The sequence below is a fragment of the Myodes glareolus genome, chromosome 14 (genome assembly GCF_982192425.1).
Source record: "Myodes glareolus chromosome 14, mMyoGla1.1, whole genome shotgun sequence".
NCBI lineage: Eukaryota > Metazoa > Chordata > Mammalia > Rodentia > Cricetidae > Myodes > Myodes glareolus.
In genome coordinates, this window is record NC_142039.1 from 9,384,423 (window position 1) to 9,401,442 (window position 17,020).

Consider the following 17,020-nt stretch of genomic DNA (forward strand, 5'->3'; position numbering starts at 1 on the left):
CTTCAAAATGTAGTAGTAGCTATTTTTTTCAACATTCTAGCACTGGAACATAATTTTATATTCTTTCAGCCAGGTGGTAGTGCCACCTTTAATCCCAATACTCTTGGAAGGCAGAGGCAGGCGGGTCTCTAAATTTGAGGACAGAATGGTCTACAGAACAGCCAGGATTGCACAGAAAAACCAGGTCTCGAAAAACCAACCAAAGTTGGGTGGTGGTGATGCACGCCTTTAATCCCAGCACTTGGGAGGCAGAGGCAGGCAGATCTCTGTGACTTCAAGGCCAGCCTGGTCTACAAGAACTAGTTTCAGGATAGGCTCCAAAGCCACAAGAGAAAGCCTGTCTCGAAAGGAAAAAAAGAAAAAAAAAAAAAAAACCAACCAAGCAACACACCTCTACGCAAAAAAAAAAAAAAAAAAAAAAAAAAAAAAAAAAAAAAAAAAAAAAAAAAAAAAAAAAGGTTGAAATAAAAAAGAATTAAAGAAAGAAAAAAGCTTAACTTTTAACTATAACTGTCTTGGTGGCTAGTACAAGAAAATATAAAAAACATTTAATAAGAAAAACTGTAGATAAAATTACAGTTTGACTTAATTATAACAAAAGTTCTTTAAAATTTTTAAATAGAAAAAATTACACATAAGAAAGCAATTGAGGGACTAGAGAGATGGCTCAGCAGTTAAGAGCATTGCCTGCTCTTCCAAAGGTCCTGAGTTTAATTCCCAGCAACCACATGGTGGCTCACAACCATCTGTAATGGGGTCTGGTGCCCTCTTCTGGCAGACATACACACAGATAGAATATTGTATACATAACAAATAACTATTTAAAAAAAAAAAAAAGAAAGCAATTGAATTTACAAAAAAAAAAAGTTTTGTCTACAATCAAAAATGTCTTATCAGGCCATGGCAGCACGCACCTTTAATCCCAGTCCACGGGAGGCAGTGGCAGGTGGATTTCTGAGTTCAGGCTCAGCCTGGTCCACAGAGTGAGTTCCAGGACAGCCAGGGCTGCACAGAGAAATCCTGCCTCAAAAAACAATACAAAGCAAAAAATGTGCTCTTCCAAAATTTTTATTAAGATTATTTAATTTGTTGGATGCTGAGAGAGACAGCTCAATAGTTAAGAACATGAGTTACTCTTTCTGAGGATCCAGGTTCAATTCCCAACACCCACGTGACAGCTAACTCACAACTACTAGTAATACCAGGCCCAAGGAATACATACAGCCCTCTTCTGGCAGGCACTAGGTACACACGTGGTGCGGACACACCAATTGTATGATTTTTTTTTTAAAAGACTACTTTTAAAAATTCCCAATTCATATATACTTACATTTCTTGGTTTATTTTGTGGGCTGGGAATGAAACATGGGACTCGCATATACTAAGCAAGTATCTTATCACTAAGCTCCATCTCCAGGTTTCTACTTCAAATACACTTTTACAGTAAAACATTTTTTTTAATCACCGCTGTATTTGTTACTAGCTAAGCTGTAGGCAAGCCATTAACTTTCTCTATCCTCAAATTCCTATTATAAGAATGATGGTATAATGCTTTTCTTACCAGAACACCGTAAGAATACAGTTAATATACATAATGGGCTCATAAAAACACCTGGAACAGGGTAAGTAAGCATCCCATAGTTCAGCCTGTTATTTTATTTCTGTGGCAGTCAGAACTATGTTTCAGCACATGGAGGTGCCTGCTGCCAAGTGTGACAATCTAACTTTAATTCCTGAAACCTGAAGCAGAAAACAGACTTCTACAAGGTCTAGTACAACCATACACATGCACACTGTCCATGTACACACCCACACAATACACAAAATAAATACACAATAAAAGAGCATACTGTTTGTAAACTATTATGGTTTCTATATTTCCATAAACTTGGATAAGATAAATTATCAATTATATACTGCTAGTAGTTGTGGCAAATATCCGCGAGTAAAAACGGTGTCCAAAGACCTATTAGATGGCATAAATGCCTCACTGTAAGAATTATTTCACCTACAGATTTGCTAACAATACAGCAATACCCCTGAGCATAGTGGTAACACCTATCATCTCAAACGGGAAAAGCAGAGGAGTGCTAAAACACGATGTGTTCCAGACCACTTTGGGGACGGGAGTTCAAAGCTAGTCACGACTATATGGCAGGATTGCTGCATGAAAACTGAGCTGCTAAGGGAAGATACACCTATGGCTGCTGATGGAAGGTTCCACGGAGAAACAGACAGGAGAGACTCCCATGGCTACAGATGGAGAAACCAATGGTTCTTGTGAAAAGAGCAGTGACACCAGCCATCCGAATGCACCCAAACATACTCAGGAGAACGCAAGAGCTAGCCCGCAGGAAGGTACCAACAGAGCATCTCGGGTGGCTGAAAATGGTCTTTCCGAAAGAGACACAGAAGTTAGAAAGCAAAACCACGTCACAGCTGAGGACTTCATGCAGACGTCTGTCATTGGCAGCAATGGATATTTCTTACATAAACCAGCCCTGCAGGGGCAGCCCGTGAGAACTCCCCAAAAAAGAACCCACACACACACCACAACAAAAGCATACAAGACTTCAAATACAATGTAAGTATTAAGATGTTTTAAAGTTTTATTTACACACACACATACACTTATAATTATGAGCACATGTTTGAACAGAAAGGTTTTCTTAAAGAAATAATGAACATTAGACAAGGACTGGATCCGTTTCATTTATTCGCTGCCATGATTCAAACTTTCCTGAGAACCAACTCCAATTCTGAGTCAGCTACCACCAGTGAAGCATTAATACCCAGCGTGTGATGAGAGATGAAACCAAGTGTGAACAACTTTCTGGTCCCATGAGTAGTCAGACAGTTGAAGTTGTCAGGTTCAATTGCATCAATCCCCATTACTCAATGCCCCAAACTGCTCCCTAATTGTTAGGAGCTTAATGTATTCAAAACCACTGTTTAGGCTAATGCTGAAATGTTCCACAATTGAGTCTCCAAAAAGTAAGAGGAGGATTAAAGTGCAATTAAACCATTACTGAACACTCTCGATGGGACAGGAGAACTGGACAGAATAACCAATTCTAAATAGATTGCTTAAGTGGCTAATATCTAATCAATGTTATCACTTATCTTTTAGGGAGAAAATAGTGAAATATGAAAAGCAACATGAAAAGTCAGCGGTACTCCTAAAATGATTTAAACCCTTTACTGATGATCCAATTAGAAAAATACATTACTAACAAAACATTTTACCTTCCAATAATGGTAAGATCTACAGCTACGACTACTGATGCGTTCTAGACAGTCTACCATGTACCGAGCTTTTATACCAATTACATGTAAAGGAAAAGTTACTCTAAAACCAAGTACAGCATATCAAGTAAGCTAAAATATAACACTTAAGAATATTTAATATAAAAATTTTAAGAATATAAAATTAACTTATAAAGCAGGGTTTTTTTTTACATTTTTTCTTTTCTCCACATAATTTTACAAGTGTCCTTTTCCGATTAAAACCAAATCTATTCTTACTTTTTAATTTCTATCAGCTTGTCCTGATTTTTATCTTCTTGACTACTTCCCTGAGTGACAATTTATAAAGCTAAATAAATAAATAAATGAATAAATCTTACTTACACAGAGGGCCAGAAAGAATGACTCTTGAACTTCTAGCTTCAATCCAGGCCCTAAAAATTCTGACTTTATTAAATTATGTGGTGAAGGGTTTGGCCAAAAATTATTTACATTTCTATTCTCTACACACATTTTAAAATATCTGCCTATTAAAGTGTTTGTATGTGTTGTGTGTTTTATCTCACTTTCTTTTTGGTGGTGCTGCATGAACCCTGGCCCTTGCACATGCTATGTTCTTAATGTTCTTGCACAGTTCTTAATGGCGACAAGACATCTAGGATCACATTTTAAGTACTGATAAAGTTCACTACCCATCTTTTAACATTGCTTTGTTTTACACTGTACATAGTTAAAATGCTAAGATATCAGTAACTACAAATTGTATGTTTAAAAGCCAACTACGATTTATGGAACGGTTAAATTAAAATGAACGCTGCCATGGGGGAGAGGAAGGAAGTCAATGAACAATTTTAAAAGTTGTCTAATTTTTGTTTCTTTCCCTTATAGACTGCTAAAACATTTTACATTTTCACATTGGACACCATTTTAATTGTCTCAGGCAGCTAAACTGAAGTAGATCTGCACTCAGTTTAACTGAGAGGTCAGTGTGCCTCAGTTGCCTGGAGACTGATGGTTGCTACAGCAGCACCAGATAAGCCAGACTACATATGATTCAGCTTCAAGGCAGAATGCATTTACTGCTAGACAGAAACACACATGCAGCTGTCTCAGCATGTAGCATGTGAATATAACTGGATCTATAGCGATATCTATCTATCTATCTATCGATCGATCGATCGATCGATCTATAACATGAGAGACCCATCTTACAGGACCATGGAAGGAGACAGAGTAAAGGCTGTAAGTCCTATGGCTTCTTTGCTCTTCACTCGAATCACATGAAAACTGTTTCCCTTCACTTCCAGACCACTTACCCCCATGCACCTCTCCCTAATGCCAGCCCCAAAACCACTGACTTAACGAATGAGAAGAAATGATATTTTGCTAAATTCAGTCTGGAATTAACCAGAATAATTAAAACAGACTTCTATAAAGACAGAAAAGAAAATGCAAACTGGAAATATTCAAGTGAGACTCAGTCCAAGGGTAAAGAGCTATCAAACAGCATATAGTTATATTTAATTAAAAGATAAAATAATTTATAAGAGCCATTCTTTCATTTGTACTTTCACCCTCCCTAAGTCCTGTTATTTCCATCCCTTACTTTTCCAGAGAAATAAGCTAAAGAAAGGCTGGGCAGTGGTGGCGTACGCCTTTAATCCCAGCATTCGGGAAACAGAGGCAGGCAGATCTCCGTGAGCCAGCCTGGTCTACAAGAGCTAGTTCCAGGACAGCATCCAAAGCAGATAAACCCTGTCTCGAAAAAACAAAAACAAAAACAAAAACAAAAACAAAAACAAAAAACAAAGAAAACCCTTCTAAAGTAACCAAGCTACCGTCATTCACCAAATAGTGCATTTTCACATTTTCATGTTCAAAGATGGCACACATGATCATACCCGTTGTTCAGTCTATTATTTGGCTTAATTCAAATGATGACTGCACAACGCCATTTGTAAAAAACACACATGACAATAATACGTTGTACTCTAATAATACAGCATATGGCCAGGCGGTGGTGGCACACACACCTTTAATCTCAGCACTTAGGAGGCCAAGGCAGGTGAATCTCTGTGAGTTTGGGGCCAGCCTGGTCTACAGAGTGAGTTTTAGGACAGCCGGAGCAACACAGAAAAATCCTACCTTAAAAAACCAAAAATAAATAAAAATTAAAAAAAAAAAACAGACATTCAGAAAACACCAAATAAATGCATATTTTAAAGTCCCATAATAGAAATTGCGCATATATATAAAAGCTCAAATTTGTATTTTCTTTTTTTTTTAAGCTTGGGAAGAGAATCAAACCTATGGCATCACACAGGCTAGGCAAAGGCTTTCTCCACACAGCAATTAAACACCAACTAGACAAACTAGTGCTTTAGAAATTACACTATAGCAAGTTTTCTTGAATGTTAAAAAATCTATTACTAGAGTTTTGAAAAAAATGAAATAAGATGATTACAGAATTAAGCTGGGTGTGTGGCACAAAGCTATAAAGCCTTGAAACTCTGCAGACAAACACAGAAGACTCAGTTTGAGGACAGGGATGTAGCTTTAAAACAGTGGGGAAAGGCAGGTCAAGCATGCACAAGATGGTTCCGAGGGTAAAGGCACTTTCCTTCCTGTGATACAAGCCCAACTATCTAGGTTTGATCTCCAGAGTCAGCTGTAAAGAAGGAGAACACCAAGACCACAAAATGTCTCAGACCTAAACATGCACACTGGTTTGTGCCCACATATATCAAACACGAATAATTCAAATATACATACTTTAGAACTCTCAAACTATTACCTTTAGAAGTTTACAGTTTAAACGGCTTTCCAAAACATCTAATTATTTTTCTTATTAATAAAATACAAGACTACAGTTTCTCTTTTCTATGTCTTGTTTTTCGTAGCATTCCTATTGCCAGACCTATTGGAGCTGACCAGTAATCAGTTACTCAGCACTCTAAGGCAAGAAGACCACCAGTTCAAGGCCTACTTAGTCCAAAGAACGAGCTGAAAGCCAATCTGAGCAACTTAGTTGAGACCATACCTTAAAATAACATGTGTGTGTGTGTGTGTGTTTCACACACACACTGAAATTGAGGGCTGCGGACAGGCAGTGACGCCCTTTAATCCCAGCACTCAGGGTGATAGGCAGGTGGATCTCTGTTCCAGGCCAGCCTGATGTACAGAGTGAGATCCAGAATAGCCAGGGCTACACAGACAAACCCGATCTCAAAAAAAGGAAAAGAAAGGGGTAGGGGGCAGGCAGAAGGAAAGAGAGTGAGGAAGGAGGGAGGGAGAGGAAGGAGGGAGGGAGAGGAAGGGAGGGAGGAAGGAAGGGAGGGAGGGAGGGAGGGAGGGAGGGAGGGAGGGAGGGAGGAAGGAAGGAAGGAAGGAAGGAAGGAAGGAAGGAAGGAAGGAAGGAAGGAAGGGGCAGGCAGAAGGCTGGGTAAGATAAATCTCAATGGTAGAGCACTTGTCTGGTTTATGGGAGCCCTGTACTTAAATAAGAACAATAGCCCTACAGAGTGGGCTGCAGATGTGAGTGTGAAAGAAAGGATAGATAAAGGAGAACCTTACAGTCTATGAAGAGCTCCTTCATTTTTATTTATTTATTCTTTTAAATAATGTATTGAGTGGGTTGATTTATATTTGGGAATTTTGAAAGGTTTATTTTATTTGTTTTAAATTGTGTGTATGTGGGTGGAAATCTGCACAAGTGTAGGTACCAGGAGGTAGAGGAATTAGATCCCTGAGTTGCAGTTACACCAGGTGCTGGAAACTGAACTCTGCTTCCTTTCAAAAGCAGCACACACTCTTAACCAGTGAGCCATCTCTTCAGCCTGGAGTCATTTACTCTTCAATATTATCTCCTAGGTTAACTAAAATAATTTATACAAAAGATTTTCAAATACTATTTGTGCAATTTTAAATGTTCTTCTTTTAAGAGGGGGGCAGCAAAAAGCCCACAAAAACGCCAAATTGACTCATACATTTTTCTATATTACTGATTTTTGTTGGAGACAATCAAAATGCTTGCTAATAAGGCTGGCTCTGAACTATGACATACCTGAGTTGTAGTGGCTGCAGGGGTTACAGATGACGCAGCTGAGGGGGAGAGGGCTCCCACCTGTTGCAAATGCCCAGATGACTGCTGAGGTATGTGAGAGCTAGAGACAGGAGTACTAGATCCCGAGCCAGACACCACGTTTGGAAAGGATACAGCTACATCATTGCTGTTATAAATACCTGCAACCAAAGAAAGTTTATTTAAATATCTTATAATTTAGCAGTCAAATTGGTCAGACAAGATTTCTCAGATTCCTCCTCTAAATAAATTTAATTAGTGTTTAATAACTACTTAAATAAGCTAACACTAAACAAAATATTTTCACGAAATATTTGTCTAAAAGAATCTAAGTCACTTTTAACTTAGCAAGTATTTTTGATAATTAAACAAACAACCAAAAGTTAAGCATCATATGCATTTCTAAGAGGAAGAAAAGGTTTCCAAACAGAAGGAAGCAGCTGAGAGCTGTGTTTTTAAAACCACTTGGTAAGCCATTCAAAGTGCGTAGAACCCTAGAAATCGTAACTGACGAGCTATAAAATGGACAGAGAGCTTATTCTAGGAAGGCTACAAAGTACAAAATAAGGTACAATAGTATTGGATTTGATTTCAATATTAAAAATGCTAGTGTCCTTCGTGCATCCCAGTTGTGAGACCAGAGGTGGCATCTAGAATAGCCAGGAATTGGGCAGACAGAAGTTTCTGAGTGATCACACTAAGTGAATGAGGCCAACATAAGAATTAAAACACCATGAGATGGAAGATGAGGTAGGAGCTACCTTTAGGGGACAAGAAAATGACAACATACTTGACGAAAACATTTTTTCATTGTTCCACTGGGTAAAGCAGTAAAGGAAGAAGGAAATAGGAAGTAGATTTTAATCATTCTAGAAGAGCTAAGAAGAGAAGCAGGGGTGTGGTGGTGCACGTCTTTAATTCCAGCACTGGGGGAAGCAGAGCAGGAGGATCTCTGAGTTCAAGGCCAGCCTGGTCTACAGAGCAAGTTCCAGGACAGAAAGGCTCCAAAAAGCAACAGAGAAACCCTGTCTTGAAAAACCAACAAAACAAACAAACAAAAACAGGAAAATTATTAAAGCCAGAGAGTGGTGGCGCACGCCTTTAAATCCCAGCACTCGGGGAGGCAGATGCAGACGGACTTCTGTGAGTTTGAGGCCAGCCTGGTCTACAAAACGAGTTTCAGGACAGCCAGAACTGTTACACAGAGAAACCCTGTCTCAAAAAACCAAAAAAAGAATAAAAGAACAGGAGGAGGAGAAGCAGAAGAAAAGAAAATGTCAGCAGAAACTAGTAGTTACTGAGGACAAACTGTGCCCCATCATCTGCCCCCATTTACACTGGGGAAAGGTTCAATGGGTGTGTGTGTGTGTGTGTGTGTGTGTGTGTGTGTGTATAGGCATGAAAACATGTAACATTGGAGGACTCACTGGAATAGTGAGAACAGCCTGACAACAGCAGCAAGCTCTAGGTTCTGTGACAGACCCTGTCTCAAGGGAATAAGTCTGAGAATGATAGAGCAGGGAACACACCTAATGTCCTCCTCCAGCCTCTATGTATGTGCACAGGTGAACCCACCTGCACACATGGGGAAGCAACAACACCCATGCACACACCAAGAGGCCAGGGAAATATAGAGAAAAAGAAGGTAATCTTCAACAGGAATGACTGCCCAAAGAAACACTTGACTAATTCCAGGAGACATTTTTGTCAATGTCCCAATTTGTCAAAACTTGGAAATGCTACTGGTACACACTGAGAGGCCAATGCATGTGACACTCTCCTGGATGGCCCAGAGCATCAAGGAGAATGGAAGCCGAGAAACCTGTTACAAACCTGAGAGGAAGAAAGAGGGAAATGGATGGAGAGAAAAGAGGAAGGGAAGGACAAATAAAGAACACTGGCATTTAAATTGAAGAAAAGCAGGAAGGAAGAAATTAAGCAGGCTGAGAAGCTCAGATAAAAAAGTCCTGAGCTTAATGACCAGAATCATTGAAAAACAAGTCAGGCACCGAGATTCCCTGAGGTAGAGACAGGAGGGTCAGCCAGTCTAGGCAGATTGGTGAGTGCCAGGTTCAGCAAAAAAATCTCAAAAATTCAGCTTTGTGATAGAGGGAGATACTATCAGTTTTTGGCCTCTGAATGTATGTACACATATATGAATCTCACACGTAGACACACGCTCTCCTCCCTCATCCCTTCAAAAACTATACCACTAGAAGACAATAATAATTAGTAAATTATATCACTTATCAATGGGGTTTGTGTGACTCTAAAAAAACCTAAATATCAATTTATGCTTATAGAAACACCTATAACCTTCTTCAAACAAGGAAAATAGAAGAATAAGGACACATTAAAAGGCTTCACACCTAGAATTTAGGTACTTATATAATGTTTGCCTCAACAGTTTCTATAAAAAAATAACTTATTCATTCTGCCTGACAACTCACTGGTTCCCAGATATTAATCTAAGCCTTAGGTAAAATTATTCAGGATACATGGTTTCTGCCTTAAAGAAGCTTGGCAGAAAAGAGAATTATAGCAATCAGAAAAATTCTGATGAAAACTGCTAGACTGTCTTGGGATTGGGGTGGGTTGAGTGCACAAAAAAGGGTATCTAACCTAGTCCTCGATGACAGAGTGAAAACTAAAATTTACTCCCTGGAATGAACATCATTTCTAAAAGCACTACACAGGAGAGAACAATGTTAAGAAAGAAGCATGCGCCAGAGAGCAATGAACATGTGAGCAAGAAAGCAGGGACCAGATCAACAACAATAAAAGTTAAATGGTCAAGCTTAGACACAGTGAGAATTTAGGTCCGGGGATCACTTAGATATAAATCACTGACATCAGGCTAAATAAACCTGTGAACGGATGCTACAATGCTACTGATATACAAAAACAAGGACTCAACGAAGGCAACAGAGACATTATAAAAGCAAAGTGCATGGGGCCTGGTGACTAAGTAGCCCTGAAAAGAATAAGCGAGCACTGTCCATGACAATGCCTAGGCACTAGTAAGTGGGGTGAAGAGCACTGGAGCCAGAACAGCAACGGCAAACAGTATTTAGTTTCTATGTGCAGCTTGTGCAGATAACAGTGGTGGCATCTAAAACTTCAAGGCTTTGCATAGAAGCAGACATAAATTTAAAGAGAGTGACTTCTTGTCCCAGTCAGAATGGCTATCATTAAGAACACAATGACAATTTCTGGCAAGGATGTGGGGAAAGAGGAACCTTACTCATTGCTGATGGGAAGGTAAACTTGTGTAGTCTTCACGGAAATCACCATGAAGACTTCTCAAAACCTAAGAAGAGAAGTATCATGTGATCCAGCTCTACCACCGGAGATATATCACTTTGGGATACATTACACCTAAAGGATTCTAAGTTGGCTTACCATAACGATACTTGATCAGTCATGTTCATTGCTACTCTATCCACAAAAGCCAAGAAAAGGAATAACACTAGATATTCATCAACAAAGAAAAGGAATAACACTAGATATTCATCAACAAATGAAAGGATAGGGAAAATGTGGTACATGTGCACAATGGAATGGGCGGGGGGGGGGGGGGGGGGGGGGAGAGTGGTTCGAGACAGGCTTTCTCTGCATAGCTAGCCCTGATTGTCCTTGAACTCACCACCTTCCTTGAATTCCTGAGTGCTGGGATTAAAGCTGTGTGCCACCATTGCCTGTCAACACAATGGAATTTTATATAGCCATAAAGAAAAGCAAAATTAAGAATGTAGGAAAATTGATATAACTGGTTATCATAATGTTAAAAGAAACTAGCAAGACTCATAAATACTGCATGTTATTATGCAGTAACTTCTTATGGGGAATTTAGACTTAAAAGTATATGTGTGGGGAGGTGGGGAATGGAAATAAAGCAAAAAAATATGTTTGATGATCTTGTAGATAGCAAAATCAAAATTAATAAAAACGATTTCCTAATACAAATCAAAGTATCAAGGGATTATCATAGTCTTGGAGATTGCTGTGGTCATAAAATACTTGCAGAATCTAGAACATAAGAGGATGAGCATGAAGTCCCAGGGCCAGGCCAGCCCCGTGTTGGCAGGAAAGCCAAGTGCCTGTTATACAAGCCTAACTTGATTTAAATATCCAAAACCCATAAAAGTAGAATGAGAAAACCAACTCCACATCTGTGCAGTTAATAAGCACATGTGCTCATGTACACACATGCACGCACTCGCACATGCACACAAACAAACCCCATAAAGTACATTTTTTTAAAGATTTATTTATTTATTATGTATACAACATTCTTTCCATGTATGCCTACATGCCAGAAGAGGGCACCAGACCTCATTACATATGGTTGTGAGCTACCATGTGGTGGCTGGGAATTGAACGCAGGACCTCTGGAAGAGCAGTCAGTGCTCTTAACCTCAGAGCCATCTCTCCAGCCCCATAAAGTACATTTTTAAAAACCCATGAAGACAGATCTTGAGGCCATAGCACAGTGACAGTATGAAATCTTCTGAACTTAAACTTTCTGTTGCTCTGTGTTATGGCTCAAAGTTCTAAGTAGTAAATATTTATTTAGAAGAACACAAATTTCATTAAGAAAACTGAATTTTTAGGTCCTATTTAAAAACAGATGATCTAAGTCAGCTGGTGGTGGGGCATGTCCTTTGATCCCAGCACTCGAGAGGCAGAAGCAGGAGGACCATACAAACTCTGGGGGAAGGGGAGTTTGGTCATGCTGGACAGAAACGAAAGTAGCACTTCTGGGACTGGAGAGATGGCTCAGCAGTTAAGTGTTGTAGAATATTACTTTAAGATGTGCTACATTTGTTTATGCTGTGATACATTTGCTTTTATGATGCAAAGATCTGTTGTGTTCTTTTATGCTGCATTTAACTATGTGAAGCTGTGTTACTTTGTCTGTCTAAAACACCTGATTGGTCTAACGGCAAGTCAGGAGAAAGGATAGGTAGAGCCAATGGGCAGAGAGAATAGGGAAGAAAAGATCAAACAGAGGTGGAGAAATAGAACATCAGGGCCCAGCGACCCAGTTACATAGCAACCAATAGAGGAAGAAGTAAAGAAAGGTATACAGAAATAGAGGAAGGGAAAAGCCCAGAGGCACAAGATAGATGGGATAATTTAAGTAAAGAAAAGCTGGCTAGGAATAAGCTAAGCTAAGGTCGAGCATTCATAAGAATAAACCTCCACGTGATTTATTTGGCAGCTGGGAGCCAAAACGTAAAGGTAAAAAAATTAAAAACAAACAAACAAAAATTAAAAAAAAATGGCAGCAGCAGGGGCCGTGGCTCAGGCGGCTAGGGGCGCCTAACGCTCCGCTCTAAAGTCCCAGGGGTCGTGGGTTCGAGTCCCGTTTGGCACTCTGATAGCGAACGATACTAGATCTCTGTCAATCAATCATCGAAAAAAAAAAATGGCTGGGTGGTGGCCGCACATACCTTCAATCCCAGCACTTGGGAGGCAGAGGCAGAGGCAGGTGGATCTCTGTGAGCTTGAGGCCAGCCTGGTCTACAGAGTGAGTTCCAGGACAGCCAAGGCAGTTACACAGAGAAACCCTGTCTCAAACAAACAAAAACTGAAGTTAAAAGTACTGGCTGCTCTACCAAAGGTCCTGAGTTCAATTCCCAGCAACCACATGATGGCTCACAACCATCTGTAATGGGGTCTGGTGCCCTCTTCCGGCCTGCAGGCATACACACAGACAGAATATTGTATACATGATGGATGGATGGATGGATGGATGGATGGATGGATGGAAGGAAGGAGAGAGAGAGAGAGAGAGAGAGAGAGAGAGAGAGAGAGAGAGAGAAATCTAACTTCATAAAATGCTTGGACTATTTTCTTCAAAGTATATTAAAATGTTGTCTACCTAGACCTTGTGGGTGTGGTATGTCTATTTGATTTTGAGTGTTTGTGCTTTGCAGATAGATGTGTGGAGGACAGAAGTCGTTATTGGGTATTTTGTTTTTCTTTTCTTTCTTTCTTTTTTTTTTTGGGGGGGGGCAAGGTTTCTCTGTATATCCCTGCCTATCCTGGAACTCACTCTGTAGACCAGGTTGGCCTCAAATTTACAGAAATCCACCTACCTCTGTCTCCTGGGATTAAAGCATGTACTATCACCACCCAGCATACTGGATATTTTCTAGACTGCTCCCCCGCTTTTTTTTTTTCTGAGACCGTCCCTTCTACCCTCACCCCCACACACACTCAAGTCTAGCATACACTTCAGCAACAGTCACAGCACTACTACCTGCCTACAAGTTCTGCAGGAGAAAAGCATACCATGCACTGAATCCAACTCCTATAACTAAGAACAAGTTAGAGATAGCATGCTGAAACCAAAATGGTGCAATTTCTTTTCATAAGTACAAACTTCTAGATGAGATGTTACCAGCTATGTGATTATAATCAGGATTACACAAGTATCCTGGGTCAACCATTATCAGTATCTACCCCCACCCCAAAAAGGACAGCATCTTAATTTGAAGGCTTTAGCAATTTCTACTCCATAAGTTTCAATAAATGGTAGCTACAGCTATTTTAGTATTTTAAATTCTAATTTAAAATTTCTAAGCAAGTAGTATTATAATTTTCTCACACACTTAAAGCCCCTTCAATATTAAAAAAAACAAAAAATACTATCACCATATGCTGCAATAATTACAAAATAATGAAAAGCAAAACTGTGAACAAGGGTCTTCAACTGTTTTGATATGGCATTAATATTAACTTACTTATATAATTTATCCAGTATGACTGCAATTCACTAATCCTGCTTCGAGGCTGTTTGTGGCACTTAGGTTTTTGTTACAAAATACTGCAAATCAAAATGTTCCTTTCATGACACCGAAGTTCAAGATCTCTGATTTCACTCACCACCCTGACATGAACATTTTCTGTATCTATTTTCTTTAATAATAATAATGTTGAGGGGGCTGGAGAGGTGGCTTAGAGGTTAAGAGCACTGATTGCTCTTCCAGAGGTCCTGAGTTCAATTCCCAGCAACCACACATGGTGGTTCATAACCATCTGTAATGAGATCTGGTGCCCTCTTCTGGCCTGCAGGCATACATGGAGGCTGAACACTGTGTGCATAATAAATCTTTAAAAAAAAATAAAAAAAAATTAAAAAAAATAATAATGTTGAAATTAGGACCTAGAGAGATGGCTCAGAAGTTAAGACTACTTGCTACTCTTGAAAAGGACCTGGGTTCAATTCCTAGCAACCACATAGTGGCGCAGAACCATCCACAACTCCAGTTCCAGGTAATCTGGTGCCCTCTTCTAACTTCTGCAGGACCAGAAATCTATGTAGCAAGCATACATGCATACAGGAAAAACGCCCATACACATAAAATAAATCCTCTGCAAGAACAAGTGCTCTTCACTACACAGCCATCCTCCAGCTCTACACCAGTGCCATTTTCTATCTATCTCCATTCGATTTCCATCTTTTACAAGTTTTACAGTTTTTGATCCAAATCAATCTGACATTTATTTGAGTTCAACGGAACTAAATCCTACAACACAAAAGCTTTAGGCAAACACTCTGAAGTTCAGGACAGAGAACAGAAATGATAATACAGAAAGATACAGTGGATGGCAATGACATATGGATTCACATTCTTTTATCCACCCATCCAGGCTGCTGTTCCTTCATCCAGTTGACAAACAAGTACTAAGTAACTACTAAGAAAGAAACAAGAAATTTGGAGCAAAAGTAAAACTAAAAACAAGAAAAACAAGGTAAAACTGCTCACTAGGAACATATAGTTCAACTACAAAGACAAGCTTACAAAAACATATGAAAATGGATTCCAACATAAACTAGGATGGACAAAGAAAATAGGAGCAAAATAAATAGAAGGCTAAATGTAACTCAGTTGAAAGTGCTTGCTTAGATACACATAGCTCTGTGTTTAATTCCCCGTACCGCATAAAACCAGGTGGCACATGCTTGTAATCTTAGGACTCTGCTACTAGAGACAGGACGATCAGATTTCAGAAACATTTACACTGTCTCAAACAACAAAGAATAAAAAAATCAGGAATCAATAAGATCTGAAGAAATATAATACTGTAAGCCAAGATCTAAAAAGTTTGATCAGTGCTACCCAGACAGAAAGGAAAGAGAAATACTCACCGGAGACTTAAACAAGAGAAAGACTTAAAGGGGTAGATCTGAAGCACACCTACAGGTTAGAATCTTCTAAAGTTGATGCTATAATAATTACATTTGCTAACTAGAGCAGAGAAAAATATGAGTAAGTCATAGAATTCTCACTTTTGATTAAAATTAAAAGTGCCATTTGTTCAGAGGTAAAAACTGGTACACAACAAAGCAACATTTTGTTAAAAGCTGGCCTTGTGCTGCTATGTGATGGTGCATACCTTTAGTTTCAGCACCAGGGTGGCAAAAGCCAGCAAATCTCTGAGTTCAAGGCCAGCCTGGTCTAGAGAGATAGTAGCAGGACTAGGGTTGCAGAGAAACCCGCCTCAGGAAAACAAAAAAAAAAAAAAAAAAGTTGACCTTATTGACAAACAAAACACTTGCAGTCACAGGAAGGACCCCTTGAGTTCATGAGTTTAAGGCCAGTCTGGGTGACAGTTTAACTTCATCTCAGTCAGTCAAAGACAAAATAAAATAGCCAGCCTTGAAGATCAGCAACTAGTTCAAGGACAACTTGTGAAAAAAAAAAAATCATAAAAAAAAACTAACACCAAGCCAGGTGGTGGTGGCGCACACCTTTAATCCCAGCACTTGGGAGTCAGAGGCATGTGGATCTCTTTGAGTTCAAGGCCAACCTGGTCTATAAGAGCTAGTTCCAGGACCGGCTCCAAAGCCACAGAGAAACCCTGTCTTGAAAAACCAAAGAGAGAGAGAGAGAGAGAGAGAGAGAGAGAGAGAGAGAGAGAGAGAGAGAGAGAGAGAGAGAGGGAGGAAGGAAGGAAAAAAGAAAAAAAAAACTAACAAGCTATGAAAATCATGAGACAGAGGCAAGCGGATCTCTGTGAATTCGAGACCAGCCTGATCTACAGGGCTAATTCCAGGGCAGCTAGGGCTATTAACAGAGAAACCCTGTCTCAAAATCGCGAGCCCTCTTCAAGGAAAAGAAAAAAGAAAAGAATGATGGGTGCCACCGAAAGTAACAAAAAGAGTATGAAGAAAGGGCATTAGTTCTATCAAACGCTGTTGAGAAGCTAGAGATTATCGACTTGACATAGACTATAGTCATTTAGGAAGAGAAACCTCAAGTGACAAAATACCTCCACAGACTGGCCTATGGAAAAGCCTGTGGTACATTTCCTTGATTGATGATTTATGTAGTGGGGGCCAGCTTACTACAGGCAACTACCACCTTGGGTTGTTCATCCCTGGTGCTGTACGAGAAAGCAGACTGAGCAAGCCATGAAGAACTCCCATGGTCTCTGTATCAGTGACTGTCTCCACACTCCTGCCCTAACATCCTTCAGTGGTATACTGTAGTGGGTAATTATAAGCTGAAATAAGCCCTTTCTTCTCCAAACTGCATTTGGATATGGTGTTTTATCATAGCAATAAAAATACTAAGATAGGGGGCTGGAAAGATGGCTCAGAGGTTAAGAGCATTGCCTGCTCTTACAAAGGTCCTGAGTTCATTTCCCAGCAACCACATGGTGGCTCACAACCATCTG

The 17,020-nt window shown here is 39.6% G+C and overlaps 1 protein-coding gene across 13 annotated transcripts in view; it reads right to left on the reverse strand.

The window, feature by feature from the left end:
• The window catches only part of Mllt10 (MLLT10 histone lysine methyltransferase DOT1L cofactor), a 154,785-nt gene that overhangs the window by 19,996 nt on the left and 117,769 nt on the right, over positions 1-17,020 (reverse strand). For all 13 annotated transcript variants that reach the window (XM_085699030.2, XM_085699032.2, XM_085699031.2 and 10 more), the window contains one exon: positions 7,310-7,488. In XM_085699030.2, coding sequence (XP_085555156.1) covers positions 7,310-7,488 — 179 coding nt within the window. The remainder of the gene's footprint in view (positions 1-7,309; positions 7,489-17,020) is intronic.